The 24,281-nt window shown below is 40.2% G+C and overlaps 1 protein-coding gene across 2 annotated transcripts in view; it reads right to left on the reverse strand.

Annotated features, from left to right (window-relative positions):
* Positions 1 to 24,281, reverse strand: part of stab1 (stabilin 1) — a 182,097-nt gene that overhangs the window by 120,118 nt on the left and 37,698 nt on the right. The window contains exons 20-40 of one of the 2 annotated variants that reach the window (XM_080891128.1): positions 23,728 to 23,820; positions 23,299 to 23,385; positions 23,108 to 23,219; positions 21,550 to 21,736; positions 20,214 to 20,307; positions 19,284 to 19,442; positions 18,922 to 19,017; positions 14,809 to 14,904; positions 13,691 to 13,738; positions 12,921 to 13,054; positions 9,732 to 9,843; positions 9,181 to 9,258; positions 8,919 to 9,020; positions 8,693 to 8,794; positions 7,476 to 7,610; positions 5,359 to 5,487; positions 5,220 to 5,273; positions 4,824 to 4,937; positions 4,394 to 4,589; positions 1,683 to 1,778; positions 1,538 to 1,583 (exon numbers count right to left, since the gene is read on the reverse strand). In XM_080891128.1, the coding sequence (XP_080747254.1) occupies positions 1,538 to 1,583; positions 1,683 to 1,778; positions 4,394 to 4,589; positions 4,824 to 4,937; positions 5,220 to 5,273; positions 5,359 to 5,487; positions 7,476 to 7,610; positions 8,693 to 8,794; positions 8,919 to 9,020; positions 9,181 to 9,258; positions 9,732 to 9,843; positions 12,921 to 13,054; positions 13,691 to 13,738; positions 14,809 to 14,904; positions 18,922 to 19,017; positions 19,284 to 19,442; positions 20,214 to 20,307; positions 21,550 to 21,736; positions 23,108 to 23,219; positions 23,299 to 23,385; positions 23,728 to 23,820 (2,270 nt within the window). The remainder of the gene's footprint in view (positions 1 to 1,537; positions 1,584 to 1,682; positions 1,779 to 4,393; positions 4,590 to 4,823; positions 4,938 to 5,219; positions 5,274 to 5,358; positions 5,488 to 7,475; positions 7,611 to 8,692; positions 8,795 to 8,918; positions 9,021 to 9,180; positions 9,259 to 9,731; positions 9,844 to 12,920; positions 13,055 to 13,690; positions 13,739 to 14,808; positions 14,905 to 18,921; positions 19,018 to 19,283; positions 19,443 to 20,213; positions 20,308 to 21,549; positions 21,737 to 23,107; positions 23,220 to 23,298; positions 23,386 to 23,727; positions 23,821 to 24,281) is intronic. The other variant, XM_080891129.1, reaches the window with a different exon arrangement.

The following is a 24,281-nucleotide window of genomic DNA, read 5'->3' on the forward strand; positions in this document are numbered from 1 at the left end:
TATGCATGACTATCGGTCCTCCAGAATCAGTCAGACTCTTGTTTGTTTTTGCTCATCTGCTGAGTCTGTGTTTGTAGTCTTGATGTAATATTTTATCCTTTGACTCACATGAAAAATGTATTTCACATTTCTATTTCTTTCTTTTAAGGAACAACTCCAAACTTCGATCTAACTCAGCTGAACTGGGGAAATATTTTCATGCATTTGTGTCATCATGCCGACATTAATGCATTGCCCTCTTTATCGTCTTAGACAAATCATCTCTTTCACACCTCCAAGAGAAACAAAATGCTGCTGCCAGACTCATAACTCCTTAAAGTGGTAAGTGAGCTCATATTTCTCCGGTTTTGTACTCTTCACACTAGCTCATTTGGTTTTAGAACATCATTAAAAATACTAAATAGGTGACTCTGTAAAAGCTTAGAATGATTTTACAAAATCAATGAAATTTTTCATTCAACATCATCTGAAACCACTACTTAGCCCATAAACTTGCCTGGAGAGAGTTTTCAGAAGAGGGATCAGAGGGCAGTTTTCCCATAGATTTCTACAGTACTGCAAGTCTTTTGGCAGCCACAGGTATCACCCCCTGGTGCCCATGAAAAATAATGCTGTTTTCCAGCAATTGCAATTTGGATTCACGTTTTACACCTGGAAGATACGTCTGTCTTTTATTCTGCCCATAGCTATTGCTTTGCAGTCATAAAATGGAGGTTGTACTGGTACCGAAAAAAGAAGAATTATTCATAACACACGTGAAAAGACCCAGGAAAACCGAGTTAACGATAAAAACGATAACAAAATAACGCTAAAAACCGATAAAAACCCTGATTTCACACCTGAGCCTCAACTCTTGCGGCCCGGTACCAAACGACTCACGGACCGCTACCGGTCCGAGGCCCGGGGGTTGGGGACTGCTGATGTAGAGTAAAGAGTAAAAAGTGAGTAGCTCTGAAAAACTGCCAAGGTTCAATGCTGATTAGTTAAACTCAGAACAAACCCTTATTTTCTTAAAACCAACAACCTAGCATGGTTGCTGGTTTGATATAGGTGTCTTAAACACCAATATCAACCAGCAACATTCATTTACTTGCCTGGCCCAAGCAGAGAAAAGGCAGCTAATAATATTATAATAATATTATCACTAATTTCCCACAGCTTTCTCACATGGAGCCTGCAGAAAGAGCTTCATCCACGTTCCCGTTACTATGATGGGAATTCTCTGTTTGGACAGTTACCTGTGGTGCTCTCACATGAGCTTAATTGGACATCCCACAGACTTTAAAGTGCAGAGCTGGCAGGTTAAAGGCTATATGCATCTGCAAATATGCCTATAATGGATATTAACCCCCTTTTGGACCATGTTATCAAAACCTGACTATTAATGAGGTGTGCAGAATTAAAATTTAAGCCTAACTGTACTGGGTAGCACTGAGTTCAAAAAGAATATTATGGTCAGTAAATATAATATTTGTTGTTTTTTGTGCTTGTGCTGTTACCATCATGAAACACAGCAACTGAGGACACATTGACTTACTTGGCGTTTTCGTCACACACACCTCCACAGGCGTCATCTTTGATCTCTGAGACACATAACACACACACACAGGTTTCAGGTGATGACAGGTCAGAGAAAATATGTGTGGTTAAAATTTAATTGTTCCTTTGTATAGACGTCTTACCTAGAGAGCAGGAGGCTCCTTTCCAGCCTTTATAACACACACACCTGCCACTTCCTGTCAGACCATCCTCACACTTCCCGTTGGCACAATTACACTCTGCAACACACACAGTACAACTCATAACTCCCTCCTTGACTTTATTTAGTTAATGAAGTGTTAGTCACAGGTCTGTTAGCTTTATGAGATTATTTTGGTTTGCTAATAACAGATTTATTAGCAAACTTGAAGCTGGTTTTCTCTGTCCTTGCTGCCTGATCAAAGCATCAAACCCCTGCAGCTACTCCTGCAGTATGGATGAGTTTTTCAAGAAAAAATACCATTTGATTTTCAGTTGTGGCAAACCTGTCACCTACTAGCTTTGCCTGGTGAATGTCTTGATGCATGCTCAATCATCCAGCGAAGGAAATCACAAAAAGTTGTTTCTGTTCATCAGGACATCACGTTTTCAGTGGGAGAAACTTTTTTCACTTGTGTTTCAGTCATTGAAGTAGTGGAGGTTGTTCGTAAGAGGTTACAGGATGACCCCAATCTCAGCAACAGGACCACTCTCAGCACCAACCAAGTGTGTTTGCTTTTGGAACTGTGTCTTCATTCCACATATTTCACATACAAAGGTCAGTGCTACAGGCAGAAACATGGGTGTGCCATGGGTTCCCCAGTTTCACTCATTGTGGCTAATTTGTACATGGAAGAAGTGGAAAAGAGGGCTTTGCTATCCTACCCTGGAACACCACCAAGTCATTGGTTCAGGTTTGTGGATGACACCTGGTTTGAAAATCAAATCTAAGGGCGTACCACAATTCACGGATCACAGTAAATCGGTGGACCAACACATCAAATTCACTCGGGAAGATATGAAAAATGAGACTGTGAGATTTCCATCAGTAAGTCTATCAGGAGACATTTAAAGTTAACGTGTACTGTATACCTATGCATATGGATCAGTATTTAAGGTTTGGGTCTCATTATTGATTGGAGCACAAACTTGGTGTCATCGGGATGCAACACAGAGCAAACACCATCTCCACAGACAGCACGGCTGGAAACAGAAGAACATCACATCAAGAAGGCCCTGAGTAAATGTGGTTATCTCAGCTGGACATTTATCAAAGCTGGGAAGGCGCTTAAAGAAAGCTCCAACCCATTCAGGAGAGAAGGACAACTGCTGCAAAAGCAAAAACCTGTAGTGATCCCTTATGTGTCTGGAGTATCGGAACAGTTGAGATGCTTTTTTTTTTTTTTTTTTTTTTTTTTTTTTTTAAACGCCGCATCTTTGCGGCTTTTAAACCCCAAAATATGCTGCGCCAAAAATCCACGTGGATCGGGTCCCCCGACACAAACAGAGTAATATAGTGTACACTGTTAAGTGCCAGGAGGATTGCCATAATATATACATCAGGGAAACCAAACAGCCTCTGGCTGAACGGATGGCACAACACAGAAGAGCTACCTCGTCCGGCCAGGACTCCGCAGTCTATTTACACCTGAAGGCCAGTGGACACTCTTATAGTGACACATCTTGGACAGGGAGGAACGCTGGTTTGAGCGGGGAGTCAAAGAGGCCATTTACTTGAAAAGGGAAAGACCATCTCTGAATCGAGGAGGGGGTCAAAGGGTACATCTTTCACCATCTTACAATGCTGTGATTGCAGCCATTCCTCAACTCTCTGTGAATGGTACTCATGGCCATTGATCAACTGTTGTTGATCAGTGATCAATAATCAATGGTCATGACAATTTGCATGTTAATGATCAAGAAACCGGCCTCACTAGCCTATTGTTTATCAGTGGTGCTAGTTTTGAGGAATGAGCTTTTGCCAATTTCTATATTTTTAAGTCACATGATTGTAGTCCAAAGTGTTGCATAAACAATGACTTGGCCAAGATTATGTCAATTAGAAATCACTGTAGTCAGATGTAACAGGACTCAAACCTTGCAAAAAGTTTCACTTTGGTCTCATCACTCCACAGAATATTTTCCCAAGAGTCCTAGGGATCATCAAGATGTTTATTTGGCAACAATCCTTTATGTTCTTTTTGGCCAGCAGTGCGTTTTTCCTTGGAGCTCTCCCCTTGATGCCATTTGTCTAGATTGGCATGAAGATGAAGGTGCTCAGGGCAGAGCTGTTTACTCCTTCACATTGAAAGGAGCCAGTCGAGGTGGTTCAGGTATTTAACTAGGATGCCTCCTTGATGGCTACTAGCGGAGGTCTTTGGTGGAGGTCCAACCTGGAGGAGACCCCCAATCTCACAGCTCATGTCAGGGTTTGCACAGGAGTGGGTGAGGGAGATCTAAGATGGATGGATCCTTTGTTGTTGTTCACAGGGCTGTTAGTATTATAGATTTTTTTTAGCTGTGTAAGACTGTGTCTCAGAAGCTCAGTTTTTGTTATAATCAGAAGCTGGGGACTAGGAATGCCGTTAGCACTTGAATGATTTTATAAACAGCCCTAAAATGATGATGTAGAAAATCTAGCAAACATAGTTAAACAGCATTGATTTTGACATGTCGAGTCTCGTTTGTCTCTTCTCCACATCTACAGTCAATACACCTAAATATTTATTTAGCTGTTTTTCCACCGTCACCGGGTAACGCCCCCTTGTGACAAATATAAAATATGGCAGACAGGAAATGCTTCACTCTGTGTGTGTGTGTGTGTGTGTGTGTGTGTGTCTGTGTTTGTGCGTGTGTGTGTCTGCATGTTGCTCACTGGAGGAGCAGTTAACTCCGTATCTCCCCGGCTCACAGTCCTCACACGCAGTTCCATGGAAACCCTCGTAGCACTGGCACTCGCCATTGCCATGGTTACCATCATGACACTCCCCGTGATTGGAGCACCAGCTGCCGACGTCTCCGGGGCATTTGAAGCACTCGTGGCCATAGTAACCGGGGCAACAGGAGTGATCCTGCAGGGCAGACAAATCCATGACATCATCATTATTATTATGATTATGATGATGATGATGATGATGATGCTGATGATTATTATTATTATTATTATTATTATTGAATTTAAAACATGTACACAATGTTGTGTCAGTGATGACGGGTGTTTCTAGCTGATTATTATGCATTTATCAGGTTTCATCAGACCCTTATGAAAAGAGCCATAATGTTTATGGAAATAAGTTTGAGCAGACCATAGTGGTCCGGAGACATTTGATGACACAGCCCAGCACAGACTTCCTCCTGGATCCGACCCGCTTCCTGTACCTACAGTTGGGTTGCATGTTGGCTGGAAACTGTTTTTTGATCTGCAGCATAAAGATTACACCAACATCAGGAATCATCAACATAAACAGGCAGAAGTGAATAAAAGAGCCTGAAATGCTGAAAAACACTAAACAGAAAAACCCGATGACTTTAAGAACAGCGACACGCGTCATACAATTACAACCCTGCTCCCTTTCAGGTCCCTTTTGTAAAGTCTGAATGCGTTAATTTTGGGGTCATTTTTAAAGCTGTTAAAATTACTTTTGGAAAAGCTTGAGTTTCAGTTATTATGTCCACCCCACGAACTATAACAGTTTTCTTACTGGTTTGTGATAGAAAATGCATCGGGGTGGTCCATCACAGTCTGTACATCTTCCCTGGAGACAGAAAGGAGAACAGAGAGGCTGGAGTAACTCTGACAAACAAACATCCATCTATCCCATCCCTTCTCTCTATCCTTACCTCGACCTGCAGGTAGGTCATTTTGCTGCATCTGTTGCGGCGGACTTTGAGGACCTGAGGGAGCGTTATGATGACTCCGTTCTGGGTTACTGTGACGCTCCCGTCAAGAGGAATGTCATTCACAACTGTCTGGAGTTCAAGAGAAGAAGAAACACACCAATCTTTTTTTTTACAATGAATCTTTTACACAAAACAAAAATAACGATCATCTTAGCTTAGGGAGTCAGTTGACAGTGGTTCTTTGGTCTGCTTCTGCACTACAGGAAATACTGTTGTTGAGCAGTAGTGGTGTGCGGATCGATACTGAAATATCTATTCTTCCAATACCAGCAATTTATGTTCTAGAATCGATTCTCATATTATAATATCGATATTTTAGTGCTCTGGGGTAAATTTGTAGTTTTTCCATTAAAATGAACGCAGTGGAAAGAAACTATATAATTTGGATCGTCTAATTTGGAAGGAACTACTTCCTCTTACGCCTTTCATAGTCATATGTGAAATACGGCTGTATAAATGTGTCCCAGCCCCTGGCGTGCACACTCACAACAATGGCTAAGAGCAAACAGGACGTGTGTGGACCTGTTTTACCTCCACAAACAGCCAAGACGCGGTTTGTGATATATGTGGCAAGACAGTGAGGTGTTGTGGCAACACCACTGACCTCGTCAAACACCTCGGAGTAAATCATATCACAGAATATGATGAGCTTATGTTGAGGCGAACTGAAGAGGAGGAGAGGGGCAGGTGCTGCTAGGGCGAGACAGACGTCTCTCGCAGAGTCCTTTAGTGCTGCAGGCAGGCAACATGCTCAAATAGCTCACAACGTCAGGTTTGTTTTTTTTTTATTTCTATATGATTATTCTGCATGATTAAGCAATAAAAACAAGTTGTCTGATGTCCTCTAATCATTATGAAGCAATATGGTTATGTTATTATTACAATTACATAATACAATTATATATTGTATTATGAAATACAATGAAACAAGTTTTTGTACAGAGTATCGGTATCGGATCAGTATCGCCGATACCACCCTGAATTTTACTTGGTATCGGATCGGAAAATAATCAGTGGTATCGCACATCACTATTGAGCAGGAGTTCAAAGTCAGTGTAATCCATCATTACACTGACTTTTTACTTGTCAATTAAAAGGTCAGCACATTCTGAAGGAAAACTCCGCCATACTGTCTATTTTATTCTAAATTTGATCGTAATTTAGAAAATGAAAATAATGCTGCACTAAATTTGACTTAAAACTAACACCTGAGACCAAAAACTAATGAGGAAAACACTTACTAACTGAACAGATCAAAAAAGCAGCAGGTACATTTTCCCACAGAACTCAATGCAATTGGACTTAGTTTTACAACCAAGCGATGCCCTCTGATGCCCTCACTAGCGAGAATGTCCATTTTTATGGTGAATATTTTCTATTTTCCATTCTATTATATTTCCATTTTCCAATTTTCACAAATTTCAACATCAGCAGAGTCTTTCTCCCCGTGGTTACGGAGCCACTCATTCCCTGCTGCCTTTTCTTCCTATGTCACTGTATGTCTCGTCTTACCTTTTTTAAATCTGCTAGTTTGCCTTCTGGATGTTTACGTTTTAGCACTCATTAATTGTGAGGTAATGGTAGAAAAATGGGGCTTTATATGGAGCTGGATAAAAAGCTCAACACAACAACCCAGGCAGAAAATTATTTCAGTTTTTATTACATGACATTATTGTGCAGCTCCTGGCAAATTACAAGGTTACATTACCTTAGTTGTCGTTAAACTAAAGTATAAAATCATTTTATACTTTTACTGAGAACTTCTGGGAAAAACACGACCTAGACTACTTTTGTCCTTACAGTTGGTTTATTGTGTTACTACCACTGCAGTGTCATGCTGCTGTTTCTACAAATTAAGAAGTCTCTTAAAAATGACAGTAGCTCTTATAAATCCTGCTGCCTGGAAGCTGCAGGTATTAAGAAGATCTTACTCAGTATTTCTTCTATGTTGTCAGAAATATCATTATTGTAAATTTTCTTTGAATATAATGATATAATTGTGAGGCTGTATGACCCACCACTAGTTTCATGGCTGGTGTCAGTGCAGTTATTGTTACCTGGTTGTTGTTGTCCAAGTGGAACTGGACCTGGTACTCAGTTCCAAGCAGAGTGCTTTTCAGTGTGCCATCAGGCAAGCGGTCAGGGAAGAGCAGCTCATTAAGAATCACATGGTACTTGAACACATCAGAGTCCTGGACAGATGGAAGACAGAGGATTTATTTATAGCCAAAGACAAGAGTTGCAGTGGATCATCTCACCAGCAGGAAGAGAAAATAGGAGTGGACATGATGGTCAACTACAAAAAAATTGTTAATGCAACAAACATTTCACTTTATACACAAATTAGAGTTTTGTTATAAACAGTATGTAAGTATCTAAGATAAGCTCTTAGTAGCCCATCTTTAAGATACTGTAGTTCAAACACAGCAGACCAACATAAAAACATCCTGTGCCAAATTAATACATAGCCTGGTTTATAGACATCAATTCTCTTTCAGATATTTCCTTCCTCTCCTGACAGGGAGATATCTGACACAAAAAGGTGATTCATTATTTTGGTCAGTACAAACAAACCACCTTAGTACCATTGTTTGCTGGGAATGCTCACTTCATTTTGCGTTATATGAAACAGCTCAATTATTATTTGATGTGGATGTTCGTAATGTGTGTCAGTCTGAATTTCACCACTTTATTCGTTTAGGTTGCACAATCCACATGTTGTGATGCCAATAAATGTTTTCACATAGTTCACATACGTAAATAATATTAAAGGTACTTTTTGTAATTTCCCTCTGCAGATTTTGGGTTAATGTTCACCACCAGGAGGTGCTGTTTTACCAGTGGATGCATTGAAATATTTTTGCACTTATGCTGCCATTTAATTTGTAATATTTTTTTTTTCACCCTCCCTCAGTTTCTCAAGAAGGTTTGCCTTTTTTTGTAAATAAGAAATTAAATAATAGTTATACTGACCCGCTGTACCAGTTAATGGCTTTTGTGCAACTGGTGTTACACAAATATACAGCCCAGATGTTTTAAACTCAGCTGATATTCTAACACCTAATGATCGTTACATAAATGTGTTTGGACATAAACTAAGAGTGGTTGCTCCTTCACATTTTGTTAATAGATTTAGCTCCCATTTTTAAAAATGGGAAATGTATAAATACTTTAAAGGTTGTATAAAACAACCTTTAAAGTATCCATTTTCTTGACAAGTGTTTGGAGGTTTTGCAGAATAGCAGCTGTCCACTGAATTATATTATTGACCTACCAGGATGGAGGTGTTAGTCCTGCTAAGATGCTGCCTTATAGCCTCATCTGTTGGCAGCAGAAGTGTAAATGACTCAGTAAGATTTGAAGACAGGTTGTACATCTGAGAGAAAACACACAGGAAGTTAATTAAATGTAATAATAATAATAATAAGAAGAATAAAACAAGATTAAAAATAAAAAAGGATTACATCTTATCACATGATGCTGAGATCAGACAGACTTACCAGAACATACTCTCTGAAAAGCGTGAAGTTGGAAGAGGAGTTTAGGAAAGCCATAAGTGTGGGAGGCTCAGGTGGGCAGTCTGAGAGAGGCGGAGCCAGAGTCTGACAACAGACAGACAGAGAGAAAGGTGCTCTGTATGTGTAGATGGGGAGAGAGTAAACTAATATGCTAATAATGTTATTTATTCACATCATTATTTGCTCTGCATGAAAAAAATCTGTATTTATTTCTTTTCATTTCACTGTAAAGATTCACGTGTACCTTGTCTATGAAGTGGAGATAGCCATTGATCGCAGGTAGGTTGGGGGTGAGGATGGATGCTTTTCCAATTTGGATGACCTGAAACACGTGCACACACACACACACACAAACACACACACACACACACACACACACACACACACACACACACACACACACACACACAGCCCAAAAGGTAAGGTACAATAAAATGGATCCAAAACAATAATGGTACTGACTGAAAAGTTATTCTTATAGATTTTCCTATTAAAGAATTAAAATGACAGAATGATTTTGATTGAAAGATTGACTGAATTGATTGAATGATTGAAATGATTTTTCTCTCTAATTTTGTTAAAGTATACCACATTTGTCTGTAAGCGCCAGTTTAAAGAGGATAAAATGCAAATCATTTCCATAGAAACTAGTTATATCTAACATGAATGTAGTGACATGAATACCCTTGTACACCTGCAGTTTCTACATCAGGCAAACCTTGTGAACACAAAAAATCTGAGTAAACCCACCAGAATGGGTAGTTATGTGGTGAGACACAACTGACCCACTCTTACCCCACTGCTGTTGCTGATCTCCCACTGAGTGGGTAGGTTTAGGGTTGGCAGTCTTTTGCCCACCATACTGCCCAGATCTTCCACAGAGTAGATCCCCTTCAACACGTGGGCCCTGCAACCAAAGGGAGCAGTAAATAAATGAAAAGTTTTCTAAAACACACAACACGCTCCAGGATCCTGTCAGCAAAGGACATGTGATCTATCAGATCAGCAGTTCCTAATTTAAACAGTACAGAAATGTTTAATTTTTACAGTCTTTCAGATGCACCACCAACATCTTTACTGACACAACTATCAGTGAGGGAAATGCTTATTTGAACTCCTGCTGAATTTGTAAGTTTGCTCAATTACAGAAGACCTGGTAGTTTCATTTTAATTGAGACAGAGAGAGAATCCAGAAATATAAAAGAAAAAAACACAGAGTACATGAAACTCGCATGTCACTGAATGACTTAGTACTTGGCGAAGAAACCTTTGTTGGCAAGCCAAATGGTAACTTGTAGTTGGTCACCAGGTTTGCACAGATCTCAGCAAGGACTTTGGCCCACCCCTCATTACAGAAACATTCTAAATCCTTTTTGTTTCTTGGATGCTGCTTGCCAACACAAAGCTTCAGCTCCCTCCTGACCAGAAAAACAGCCCCAAAGCATGATGTTACCACTTATGTGCTTAACTGTGGGGATGGTATTCTTTGAGTGACCCTCAGTATTTCTCTTCCTCAAACACAGCGGGTTGATTTGATTTTGGTTTAATCTGACCACAGCTCTTTGTCTCAAACCTTCTCTGAATCATTTAAAGGTTCATTGACAAACTTAAGACTGATGTGTACGTGTGCCTTTTTGAGCAGGGTGACCTTGTGGGTGCTGCAAGATCTCAGTTATGGCACAGTGAGTAACCATTGCTGTTCTTGGTGTCTGTGGTTGCTACTGCCTTCAGATCATTAACAAGCCCCTCCCACATAGTTTTAGGCTGATCCACCTAAAGATCATCTTCACCCCATTAGGCAAAATATTACATGGAGCTCCAGACTGAGGGTGATTCCTAATCACATTTCTATTTTTCTTCTATTTTCTATCATATCTGAATAATTTTTCAGTTGTCGTCTTCACACCAAGCTTCTTGCTGATGGCCTTGTAGTCCATTCCAGCCTTGTGCAGGTCTACAATATTGTCTTCCTTTGGCAGATAAGGAGTTAAAATCAGGAATCTCTGTAATTGATTGATTGTAATATTTTTGCCACATGGGCATAGAGCCAATCTGTGGGAGCCAGAATTTTGGCTGGGTTATGGAGGATTGCATTTAGTTAGGTATGAATATAGGTGAAATGCTATAGGTGAAATGCAGCACCACTTAATCTGGGCAACTGACCTTTCAATATCAGTTGGACAATGGGGAAGAGGGCGATGGGCTGGGGGTTCATATAATTAATAAATATTATGCTATACATTTAAATACAAAGATCAGATAGCAAATATCCATGAACACTATACTGATATAATACCCAAATACTTTACATACCGATCTGTAGAACAAGAGATTAACATTAAACTGTGCTTCTCTGTGGCAGCTCACCTGCCTCACCTGTTGTGAAATACTATTGGCTACTGACTGATTATCTGTATGTGTTGGGTATAACTAAATAATTATCAGTCACTGCTGCTGTGTCTTATGCATAAATGGATCTCTGTCTTTGGAGACACACCTATGGATCATATGAGGATTCAAGTATTTAATAAACTCAAACAGCTGTAAGCAGTGTGAAAAGATAAGGTAAGGTAAAAGCACATCGCACATGCCTAAGGCGTGATAGTCAGCAATTCAGGTAATATGTAAATGTGGGCACAAGCAGAATACAGCTCAGGCTTCTTATTCTCCAGGCTAATGTGGAGAGGAGACGCCTTTTAAGCAAAGTAAGATTTCCTCTGGCCACATGCTGCCCATATCTGCCAAATCTCAAGCGAATTATACTGTATCCCTTTAAATCATTCTATCTCTGTGATTCATTAAGAAAACGATCATACAGACCTTAAACTAGATTGTGGTGTTAGATAAATGAGTCACTGTCTATAGCTGTCTCATCAAATTTACAATGGCCTGGAGAAAACTCTGGAAATACTCATTTCCATGAGGAGTCTCAGGTCGTTTGGAGTGGAGGGCCCACTCCTGAAGACCTTCTATGACTCTGTTGTGGCTTCTGCTATCTTTTATGGCGTGGTCTGCTGGGGCGGCAGCATCTCTGCTGGGGACAGGAAGAGACTGAACAGGGTGATCCGAAGGGCCAGCTCTGTTCTAGGATGCCCTCTGGACCCAGTGGAGGTGGTGAGTGACAGGAGAATGGCGGCTAAGCTGTCATCCCTGATGGACAACATCTCCCACCCCATGCAGCAGACTGTGACAGCACTGAGCAGCTCCTTCAGTGGGAGACTGCGGCACCCACGGTGTGGGACGGAGAGATTTCGCAGGTCTTTCCTCCCCACTGCTGTCAGACTCCATAATAAAGACTTTAACTGATCAAGCACACACATCCATACATATGCAATAATACTAAGTGCAATAATCCTTTCTGTCATCGTATTTTTACTCAGTTGTATATAGCATTTGTATTCTATTTTTATCTTATTGTATATTTATTTTATTTTATTCTACTGTATATAGTATTTTATTTTATTCTATTCTGTACAGTTGTGTACTGTATTTATTCTTATTGTATTCTAATTTTTGCCTCATAACTTTTGCACTGTCCACTTCCTGCTGTGACAAAACAAATTTCCCACGTGTGGGACTAATAAAGGTTATCTTATCTTATCTTATCATACACAGAGATTCTCTGTAACTTATCATAATACCCCCGCAGACTCCTGTGAGCTGGTTTAAAAATCACTTTAATTTTTATATTGCACTAAAACATAACAGAGTTTAAAGACAAGCATATTACTATATAATACAGAAAAAAATAAAACATAACAACCAAACAAAAGGACAAAGAAGATTAAAATTCAATATAAAATCAATATTTTAAAAAGTCTACAAACAGAAAAGTAAACTAAATTTCTTAGTTAGACTTTGTGCTAAGCTGGCTCCATTTTTATTTTGTGTTAGAAACACTGATTCTGTCACACAAACTTCATGCACTGGCATGCTTTGTCTGAGCTCAAGGATCAGTTTTAATGTGTGTGTGACTTTACTAACCGCAGAAAGTAAGGCAGGTGGTGTCGGGTGTTCCAGAATAAGATGTCAGCTGTACTCATGTTCCTGAGAGCGTCTCCAGTAGGCACCAACACAGTTAAGTTCCCATTCAGGTCCTCAAAGGCATGACTGAAACGCTGATCACATGACACCGTATACAGCTTAGTTATCATTGGAGCAGAGTAGTTTATGAAAACAATGAGCAGGTGGAACTACAGAAGCTTCACCTGTGTCAAAGGTAACACTCATTCTGGGTAGGTGTCTAATTGTTTTGGCTGCCTTGACTCCATTGGCTGGTAAATTTATTCATATTTTTTAACTTTTAACAACACTTTTGCCACTACAGTGCCATGTACAACAATAGATGAGAAAACCATCACACAGTTGACAAAACAGCGATTTCTGTAAAGGCTTCCCTTTTCTGTCAAAAACATATTTTTACAGAAGGTGGAAATGTAGAATATTTTATAAAATCAGTGTGCGTTTAAGTTGACACATATTCTTTTAACAGGCCAAAATGCACAGCAGTAAATGTCTTTAGCTTATGTGTCAGTCTCTACACCAGTCTTCTGAGAGGCTCAAAACAGAAAGGAGGGAGCTGCAGGAGAACAGCTGTAGAAGGGGTGAAAATCCCAGATTTCTACCTATTTTCAACATCAGTCACTAAATTAGGAAACTCGCCAGCTATCAAGGCTTTAATGTAGTTTAACTTTGAACCGAGAAAACTGACGAAGTTCAATAACTATAGAGTAGTTTGTCTTCCTCTTACTTACCTGAGTCAGCCGGTAGAAACTGTACATCTTTACATTCATCTCCAGCTCCTGCAAACACACCCACAGAAACATAACTGTGTAATGAATTACAGTTAATGAATCAAGTCTGATTAATACAAACAATAACAGAAATATTTTAGAAATCTTGTCTAAAAACATTTTAAAAAGTAAGAACTAGATTGATATTTATGAGACAAATAACAAACTGAAGCCAAATATACACACTGGACTTCTCTAAGGAGTCAGAAATTTATCAAGCGTAACATTCAACCAGTAAAACATTTTTTTCTGTTCAGAAATGCAAAAAAATAACTGCAATCTGGCATCTTAATTTAAAAAAAAAAGAACTAAACCCATGCCCAGACATTTGACTTATATGACTTATATAAGTCATATAAGTCTATATAAACTTATATAAAACATATATCATATGAAAGAGCATGGAGAGGGCGATCCAACACACGTTTTTTCAATTAGATGCCCTATGATGTCACAATGATGCAATAAACTTTGCAAAACTCATGAATGCATCTTAAAATCTTATTTTTTTTATATAGAGGCTAAAGATCTCAGCCAATTGTGCTACAATCATATGAGTAAAAATCATAAAATACAACATTTTAGTATGTAAGGTTTCAAGGTCAAAGGTCAAAAGTCAGACATCAGTGCTTGTTTTATAAGCAGGTTAATGCCAGCCTGTTATAATAGAAACATCATAAAACAGTTTTATTATATCCTTGCTCGTGTTCTCTGAGTGCTCATGTTAAATTTATTTTTTTCTGCAATAAATAAACTAATAAATAATTTACATTTTTTTCCTTTTCTTTTGCAGCCTGAGGACCGGCTACATATTGGCCACATGTATGCTTTTTTTTTCTAAAGCATAAAAACTGAGTGTAACCTGAAAAATGTTGTATGGTTGAAATGAAATTAAAGCACCTGCAGTAAATAAATATAAACGGCCTTCAATCCAGATTATGAAAAAGATATTCGTTCCACACTTTGACTGTCTTTCATTTTATTTTCACTTAACATAGTGAAACTGATTTGGCTCACCATGAAAGTGAATGAGTTCAACTTATATAACCACAATGAATCATAATGAGCTAAGTATTTACGTCAAGTAATGATCCGTAGCAAATGTTTCCGTCTCCAGCGTAGCCGTCAGGACAGGTACAGGTGTGACCTCCACCATCTGTCTTCTCACACTTTGCCTGACATACAAAAAACAAAACACACACACACACACACACAGAAAGAGAGAGAGAGAATTATAGGATGCTAATCTAAATCATTAATACTGTGGCATCACAAAGTACTCACAAACTAATTTTTTGTTTTACATGCAAGAATTTCCTTTGAGATAACAGTCGATGACATCGCCTGTACCAAACATAATGAAAAGTTCCGACATCAATAAAGATGAGGTTTGACAAGCATTAGAATAGTTTTCAGGTTTTCCAAGAGCAGCTGCTAGCGTAGGCAGAGACCACCCTCACTAACTTGTGATGCAGACCCAGTAATTCTGCATGTGACACTATCCACTCTGCCATAGCTCGGCTACAGACTCAGCACCCGAGTGCCTTTATTGTGATCTCGGGTGACTTCAACCATGTATCACTGGACAATACACTACCAACATTCAAACAATATGTGGACTGTCCCACCAGGGGAGAGAAAACTTTAGACTTACTGTATGCTAACGTCAAGGATGCATACAGCTCCTCCTCCCTCCCCCCACTTGGTAGGTCAGATCATAACCTGATTCACCTCACCCCCCGCTATGTGCCAATTGTGAGGAGGGAACCTGTGACCACCAGGACTGTTAGGAGGTGGTCAGAGGAGGCAATAGCGGAACTACAGGGCTGTTTCGAGGTGACCGACTGGGAAACACTCTGTGAGCCTCACGCCGAGGACATCAATGGGCTTACTGAGTGTATCACAGACTACATAACTTTCTGCACCGACTCCATTGTTCCAGCTCAGACTGTTCATTGTTACCCAAATAACAAGCCGTGGGTGACTAAGGACATCAAAGCCCTCCTCAACAACAAGAAGAGGGCTTTCAGAGGGGGCAACAAAGAGGAGGTGAGGAAGATCCAGGTGTTACTAAAGGACAAGATCAGAGAGGCTAAGGAAAATTACAGGAGGAAGCTGGAGTGGAAACTCCAGCAGAACAGCATGAGAGAGGTGTGGAGGGGCATGAAGACCATCACTGGATTCAGGCCAACCAACAGCAGGGGAGCTGAGGGAGGTGAGAATAGAGCCGACGAGTTGAATCTGTTTTTCAATAGATTCGACACCACAGTGTCTGCTCCCACCCCCACAACCTCACCTGCAGTCAGCCTGGAATCCAGAGCCACACCACTGTGCCAGCCTCTCTCTTCACATGTTGCCTCCTGTGAGATTCCTGACACCCCTCCCCCACCCATCACCTTCACTCAATACCAGGTTGAGATGCAAATGAGGAGACTTCACTCAGGCAAGTCTGCTGGACCAGACGGAGTGAGTCCCCTTGTCCTCAAGGCCTGTGCCCCCCAGCTGTGTGGAGTCTTTCATAAACTGTTTATGCTGAGTCTGAGTCTGCAGAGGGTCCCGGTGATGTGGAAGACATCATGCCTCGTCCCTGTACCAAAGACGCCTCGTCCCAGTGGCCCCCAGGATTACAGGCCCGTGGCACTGACCTCCCACATCATGAAGACCCTGGAAAGGCTCATCCTGGACCAGCTGCGACCCATAGTAAGACCACATCTGGATCCCCTTCAGTTCGCTTATCAGCCTCGTCTCGGAACAGAGGACGCCATCATCTACCTGCTCAATCGTGTCTACACCCATCTGGACCAGCACTGTGAGGGTCATGTTTTTTGACTTTTCCAGTGCTTTCAACACCATCAGGCCGACCCTCCTGGGTGATAAGTTAGCAGCGATGCAGGTGGATGCTTCTCTGGTGTCCTGGATTGTTGATTACCTGACAGGAAGACCACAATATGTACGTCTCCCACAGTGTGTGTCTGACAAGGTGATTAGCAACACAGGGGCACCACAGGGGACTGTCCTCTCCCCCTTCCTCTTCACCCTCTACACCACAGACTTCAGCCACTGCACAGAGACCTGCCATCTTCAGAAGTTTTCTGATGACTCTGCGGTGGTTGGATGCATCAGCAGGGATGATGAGACAGAGTACCGGGCTGTGGTCGACTCCTTTGTCACGTGGTGTGAGCAGAATCATCTGCAGCTCAACGTGGCAAAGACCAAGGAACTGATCGTGGACTTCAGGAAGACCAGGAAACACTTGACCCCTGTTTCAATCCAGGGGGTCAGTGTTGACATTGTGGAGGACTATAAATACCTTGGAGTACACATTGACAATAAACTGGACTGGGCTAAAAACACCACAGCACTTTACAGGAAGGGCCAGAGTCGTCTCTATTTTTTGAGGCGACTGAGGTCCTTCAACATCTGCCAGAAAATGCTGAGGATTTTCTATGAGTCTGTGGTGGCCAGTGCGATCCTCTATGCTGTTGCATGCTGGGGGAGCAGGCTGAGGGTCGCAGATGCCAACAGACTTAATAAACTGATCCGTAAGGCCAGCAATGTTGTGGGGATGGAGCTGGACTCCCTCAAGGTGGTGTCGGAGAGGCGGATGCTGTCCAAGATAAAGACAATGTTGGATAACACCTCCCACCCACTCCATGACATGTTGGTCAGTCACAGGAGCTCATTCAGTGAGAGACTGAGATTACCGAAAAGCACCACTGAACGACACAGGAAATCATTCCTGCCTGTGGCCATCTCCCTGTACAACGCATCCACTTAACACACTGTTTGCTGCTACAGCTACACATGTTTCTTTTCCAAATATTTATTTATAAGTGACTTATGTATGTATGTATGTATATATATGTATATATTGTACTATTCTTAGTTAGCGTATTGTCTGTCTTGTCTTAATGTTGGTTTAAAATGGAGCACTGTAACAAAAAATAATTTCCCCCAGGGATCAATAAAGTATTCTGATTCTGATTCTGATTCTGATTAATTCTGTTCTACGAGCAGGGCAGAAAAGAGAAACAAGGTTTATGCCTACTATGCTCTCAAGGGATAAAGATTTAAACTTTAAAAATAGAAAAGCAATAATACTATGGTCTCTTCAATGACTAGAAGTATGAACTATTTTCTACAAAGTGTGACCATAAACAGCTTTTCTACACACAGAGGGATGCTTTCTTTGTTAGCATACACAGATCAGGACCTCGAATCAACTGTAATTATTTGATTCATCTGGTGAAAGTGGCTGCTCTGACTATGGGTCTCACTAAGGTTGCTCTCATCATATCCCCAATACAAAATGCCAAACAAGGAAAAAATTTCATGTTGGGAAAAGAATCACAAGCTCTAAAGATTTAATAAAATTCATCCAACAGACAAAGACTTCAAATACTTTCTTGATGTCTGATCAAATCTCATTATGCTAATAAAAAAAGTTTCACAATCTTTTAGCTATTTTACCTAATTTTTTCAAACTAATTTGTTTTAATGATCATCATTAAGATATTTTTCCTAATTGCACCTTATTTGCCCTGCAAGTAGAGTTCCTCTGTAGTTATATACAAATGCTAATTGATGGGACTGAATCTTTACCTTTAAACTTAATGGATTTACACTGTTGATACATTTTTCTGAATGCAGAGTTAGTGTAACACATCAATGAGAAAAGCTACAATTATCATTATTGAGTGCTAACCTCCAAGGCTTAAATTGAAGCTTGAGGCTGGCTCCAAAACAAAGCCAGTCCCGTCAGACTCCTATGTTAAAATACCCAACTTTACAGCATTAAAACTATTTAATGCCTGTTACAATGGTACCAGGCTCTATAACTAATTTTCCCCATTAATAATAACTATACATCTTATATATTTGGCTTAAAAGTTAGAGGTTCTGACTAACAGGTGTGCTGACTTGGACAACTGTAGCTGTAAGTGTCTGCTAGGCTTCACCTCCTGACTCACTGAACTGGAGCTACACTCTACATGGTGTTTGTGCTGCTGATCACATAACACTACAATCTCATTCGAAACCAACATGCTTTATTTAACCCAAAAGTTGGGAAATTGTGATCTATGGTTATTATTAGTCATTCTTACTTGGCATATGTGTGTGTGTGTGTGTGTGTGTGTGTGTGTGTGTGTGTGTGTGTGTGTGTGTGTGTGTGTGTGTGTGTGTGTGTATACCAGCTCATGGCAGCCTCCGTTCTTTTTTAGGCAGGGGTTGATGAGGACACACACCTTTCCATTGCCCATGTATCCAGTTTTACAAACACAGTCACTCTGCAGATGGAGAAACAGTCAGATGAGAAACAGAACAGCCTGACAGCTGGTTAATAACCAGTTATTTTTGCATATACAATGGTGAATTCTCATATTTGCAACTTTTACATAATGTGGTCAGCATATATACAAGTGATCTCTGGTTAGTTTTGGCCCAGGATTTATACTGGGCTTCTATACCGGAGTACAAGAATCAAAATATGGAGCTGAAAATTCACAATGAACATAGTTCAAAGTTTATCCTATCACAAATTTTAAGCACGGACCTGTCCGGGTCCGATGTGTTTACAGTCCGCGTTGGTGCTGCAGCTTCCTCGACTCTCCAGCAGACAGTTGTTGATCTCCACACACACTCTGCCATCACCCGTCCAGCCCTCAGCACACACACATGAAGCATTACCTGGACCCGCATATACACACTCAGCCTGCAGAGAAAGAGGATGTGTCACAAAGACAAGAACACTGCACTGAATGAGCTTATCTTTATGATTACTGAAGGTGAAAAGTTAAATAAAATCACACACATTAAATAAATATAGCAGAACAACAACACATAAAGCCAGATTTACAAAAAAAAAAATGTGACAAAACAGTATGTGAGCATAATCCCCAAAAAGCTTTCATAGTTGTTGTTAGTTAGTTAATAGCTATTTTTTAAACACAGGCTCAGTCAGTTCATTTCAGTATCGATCAAGAAATATAAAACATGCTTTTTTCTTCTTCTTTCTTTCTTCTTCATTAAATATACAAGCAGTAAGTTGAAATGTTGCAAACATTAGTAAATCGGTTTGTGTGCTTTATTGAAATGAAACTCAATTTGAAAGCTCTATAGTCACTCATCTGTCTGCTTTCCTGGGTGTTCGGCTGCTTTTCTGTTCTTTACATCACTAAAGATTTCCCACACTGTCAATCTCAATATTGACATCATTACTCTAGTCCAATTATCTTCTTGCCCACATTCTTTGAGCCAATCAGCTTCCATTTTTGTGTCAAATCTCCGTCGTACTCCCTTACAGACCCTCATTCGTTCAACCCTCCTCCTCCCAATCCCCACCCCACAGACACCTCAGTCAGAGCCCCGTTTCACAGCCTCAGGCTTCTTCCTTCACCACCATCAGCGTCTAGACTCCGGGGGGGTTCTGTCCTAAATCCTATCACTGCTTTGAAGACACACACACACAAAGAAATAATCTTACATTGGTGTCGCAGTCTCCTCGGTTACTCTTCAGACAGGGGTTGATGGCAGTACAGGAGTGACCGTCACCCTCATATCCATCCTTACATACACACCTTATGTAAGACACACACACACACACACACACACACACACAGTTAAACAAACTCAACAGGTGATGCAATAACAGAGGTGACAAATCCCTGTTGTTTATTTCTTCACAGAACATCGCTGAAGGAATTACTAAAAATCTATTTAAACAACAGTACAGGACAACCAGAACATTTTAACCACGCCAGCATTTAAACCTTTGGCAGTTCTTTGATCATAAGATGATGGATGAAGAGACATTTTGGCTTGATTATGGCTTTTGATTAAACGTTTCCACATGAATTTCAGGGCAGTTTCTTAAACGCCCATTAGATTGTTTTTTTTTTTTATTATAAAACTCAAAGTAAAACTTAGCTTTTATATATACATAAAAAAACAACAAGAAATGCTATACGTTTCCTCATCACAAAACCCAGGGTGTGCAGTTGTTCAAACTTCATTTTTTCATTCATTCATTTTTGAGAAAAATAAGCCTCCACTTAGAGATAGGATGAGGCCCTAAGTTATTCAGGGGGCGCTCAGAGTAGAGCCATAACTCCTCCACATGCAGGACATGTGGAAGAGTTTATGTCTGTTGGCTGGCACAAGAACACTTGGTGTCCTGGGAGCAGGTGGATACAAAGGACTCAACAGGGTGGGCTGGTGGATAGATGGATGGATGGAGAGATCTGGGGTAAAAAAAAAAGGATAATTTTCTCATGCTGGGCCAAACACAACAAAGCTGTATCAATGAATAAACTGTCACAAATGTCTATCTGTCTGATAGCTTCATCTGCCAACAGTATGCCATCTGTCACGAGAAGATCAGTCATGCTAACGCAAGTGCCAAGCAAGCTAGAATAGCATTTCTGATGAAAACTTGGCCTACTTCACAAAAAACCCCAGATCTGATCGAGCATCCTCCTTTTCAGGCCAGTAGTGAAACATAAAAATTGCAGGTATTGTACAAAGTCTTTAATCCTTGATTATCACAAGTACCTTAATCCGAAAACGTAGTCCAAAGAAGAACTGAGGATACATCCGATTACAGAGAGTTTTGTGCAGTTTGTTTCAGACATTGAGGAGTAAGCGAGCGGGGATGGCTCCAGAATGCTAATTAAATGTCCAAAAACAGACCTCAGGAGCCACAGCAAGAACAAGAAAGTTTTTGCTGTCTAAAAATTTACAACACCTAAAAAGTGACTCAACACAAAACGATCTCTCAGCATCAAGTTATAGTAATGGTTTTATGATTAGTATTTTCTTACGTAATAGCCAGTCCTGTCTGATTACAGTATGCGTGGATGTGACAATGCTGCAGCAGTCCGTCTGCGTTGCACGGCATGGCCGTCTTGTCACACAGGTCCCCGGAGAATCCCTCCAAACAAGAACCTCTCCGACACACACCAGCGCTGCCTGGTCGGTTATCGCACGTTCCGTGAACACAGCGGCAATCTAAAGACAAGCACATACACATTATGTCATAATTTTCAGTCAGTTAGTTTGAAATTTTAAACAAAATGCACCTCCATTACCCTCTGTACAGTACTTTATTTCCATATACAGAGGTTTTTCACACTAAATAGTTATTATAATAATATTAATCCAGTTAAGCCTCAGAAAACAGGACACTGGATGTTGATATAAGGGTAAAAATGAAGCATTTGTAAATATGATTTCCAAAGATTAATCATATTTTTGGCCTCATTTCTTCTAGCAGGTCCATAAATTAGTGTGATTTATGTGGTTCTGGGTAAAGGGCCTCAACCACTGTTGGATGGATCGACAATAAAATTCTAAGAAGGCCATTCATGTCAGGATTGGTGCAGTGATGTGGACCTTGTACTGGTCTGCTGTGGTGAACAAAGGGCTCAGCATGAAGGCCAGTTTACTGGTTGTTCTACATTCCTAACCTCACCAAAAGAATAGGACTGAGGATAGCAGCAGAGGAAATGAGCTTCCTTCATAGGGTGTCTGTGGGCTTATATACAGGCTGAGGAGCTCAGTCACTCTTGTGTAGAGCTCATACTTCGTTCTTTTGTTACTTTCTTCAAATTTATCAACTCAACAAGCATCAGGAGGCTTAATTTATTTATTGAGACAGGATGCCATGTCTGCAACTCAATGACCCTTAGTATTCAGAAAAGAAAGATATTGCAGTACCTTTTCTGAATACCAATAAAAAAATTCAGAATACCAAAGGCCATTTTATTCTCAGGATAATACATAATTCATGCTGATTTTAGGAAATAAAAATAATGGCTGCTGCCAGTGTTATCCCTCAGCCTCCTATTAGACACACCTATGGTATAAATTTTACAATCCTTCATTGCCTCATTGAGAATCACAAGATTTTCAGAAAATTTGACCTCAAGGTCCCATGAACTCGAGGTCACTGCAATTTGAACACATCTGAGATTTTTAGTAGACAGACCTACAGTATAAATTTCAAAATCCTACATTGCCTTGTTCTCGACTTACAGCATTTACAATAACTCACATTCCCAAACGTGCATGACCATGCTATCCACCCGCCCAGCAGGGTGACAATAATGCCCCATAAGCCTTTTACGGCTGAGGGGTAAAAACCCAGAATCAATATAGAAACTTACAAGAACTACAGAAAAAAATAAACATTAAATAAACAATAAACTCAAAATGAAACAAGCAAAGTCGTTCTGAAAACCAACAGAACCAAAACTGAACTTAAAAGAAAAAACTAAAACGAAATTTAAAAAACATAATTTCTGTATGTAAATACATCAAATTGGAAATGGACATTTCATTGAACATAGTGAAAAGCTGTCAGCTAAGAGGAGGCGTTACCTTCATCACAGTTCACACCATGTTTGTTTGGATCTGAGCAGATGTGGCAGGCAATACCCGTCCAGCCTGCCTGACAGCTACATGAGCCATTACCATGGATACCATCAGAGCACTGTGTGCAATCAAAGCAAAAAATTAAAAATTAAAACACATCAGCCGAGGGACGAGGCTGCCTGAATGTTCCTCCTTACAGTTCCTTTGTCGTAGCATGGATGCTGAAATCCTCCGATGCAGGGCTTACAGTCCGGACCATAGAAACCTTTACAACACTTTGCTACCTGTGAAACACACACACACACACACACACGCACACACAACAGAACAAAACCAATAAATGTTTTCAAATGTATTAAATATATGTTTCAATAAGGACTAATCCACCACTGGGGAATTGGAAGTGACAAAAGACGACAATCCAGCTCAGCAACTGTGAACATCCTGATAAATATCACACATAATTAAAATGAAAAACTAATAAAACACAGGAAACTAAGCAGAATTAAACTGATCGGACAAAACAAAAATCACAAATTACATAAAACAAAAGCAAATGTAAAAATGATTGCCTATAATAACTCAGCTGCATCAAGTTAAAAATAAAGCACCAGTTCCTCTTTCACCTGTTTGGTGGTGTTGCAGTATTTGGCGCAACCTTTGCTGAGCGATGGCCTGAGAGGAGATGTGACGTACTCGCAGTCGCTCAGATGACTACCCTGAATAGACAGAAGCATAGATTTTTTGCTACTAGTTCACATAAAAAAAACCCGCACTGGCTGGCAAAATGACCAAAGTGATGCTGGGAAAGATTCCCAGAGCATTCGAAATTGTGTCCCTGTGAAAAGCATGGCATCAGAACTAAGAAAAGAGGGGTTTCTCAACATCAAATCATGGCACGACTGATGGTTTCTGTGAACTTCAAACACTTGAAACCAGGTTGATTTTTTTAGGCAGAATCAGGTGAACACAAAAGCAGAAGAGCGAATCAATAAGCTCTGCAAACTGCAAGGCAGAAAAGCAACCAGACAAAGTAATTATTGCGGAGGATAAAATTATTAATCCCAATATGAAATTTTAAAGTTTTTGTCAAAGTTTTCTCCAGTGCTCTTTTACAAGCCCCTGCTGTGCTATAACTTTGTGGTGCTCAAAGCTTTTAAAATCCAGTTAAAACTGAGGA

Source organism: Rhamphochromis sp. 'chilingali' (assembly GCF_963969265.1).
Source record: "Rhamphochromis sp. 'chilingali' genome assembly, chromosome: 9".
NCBI lineage: Eukaryota > Metazoa > Chordata > Actinopteri > Cichliformes > Cichlidae > Rhamphochromis > Rhamphochromis sp. 'chilingali'.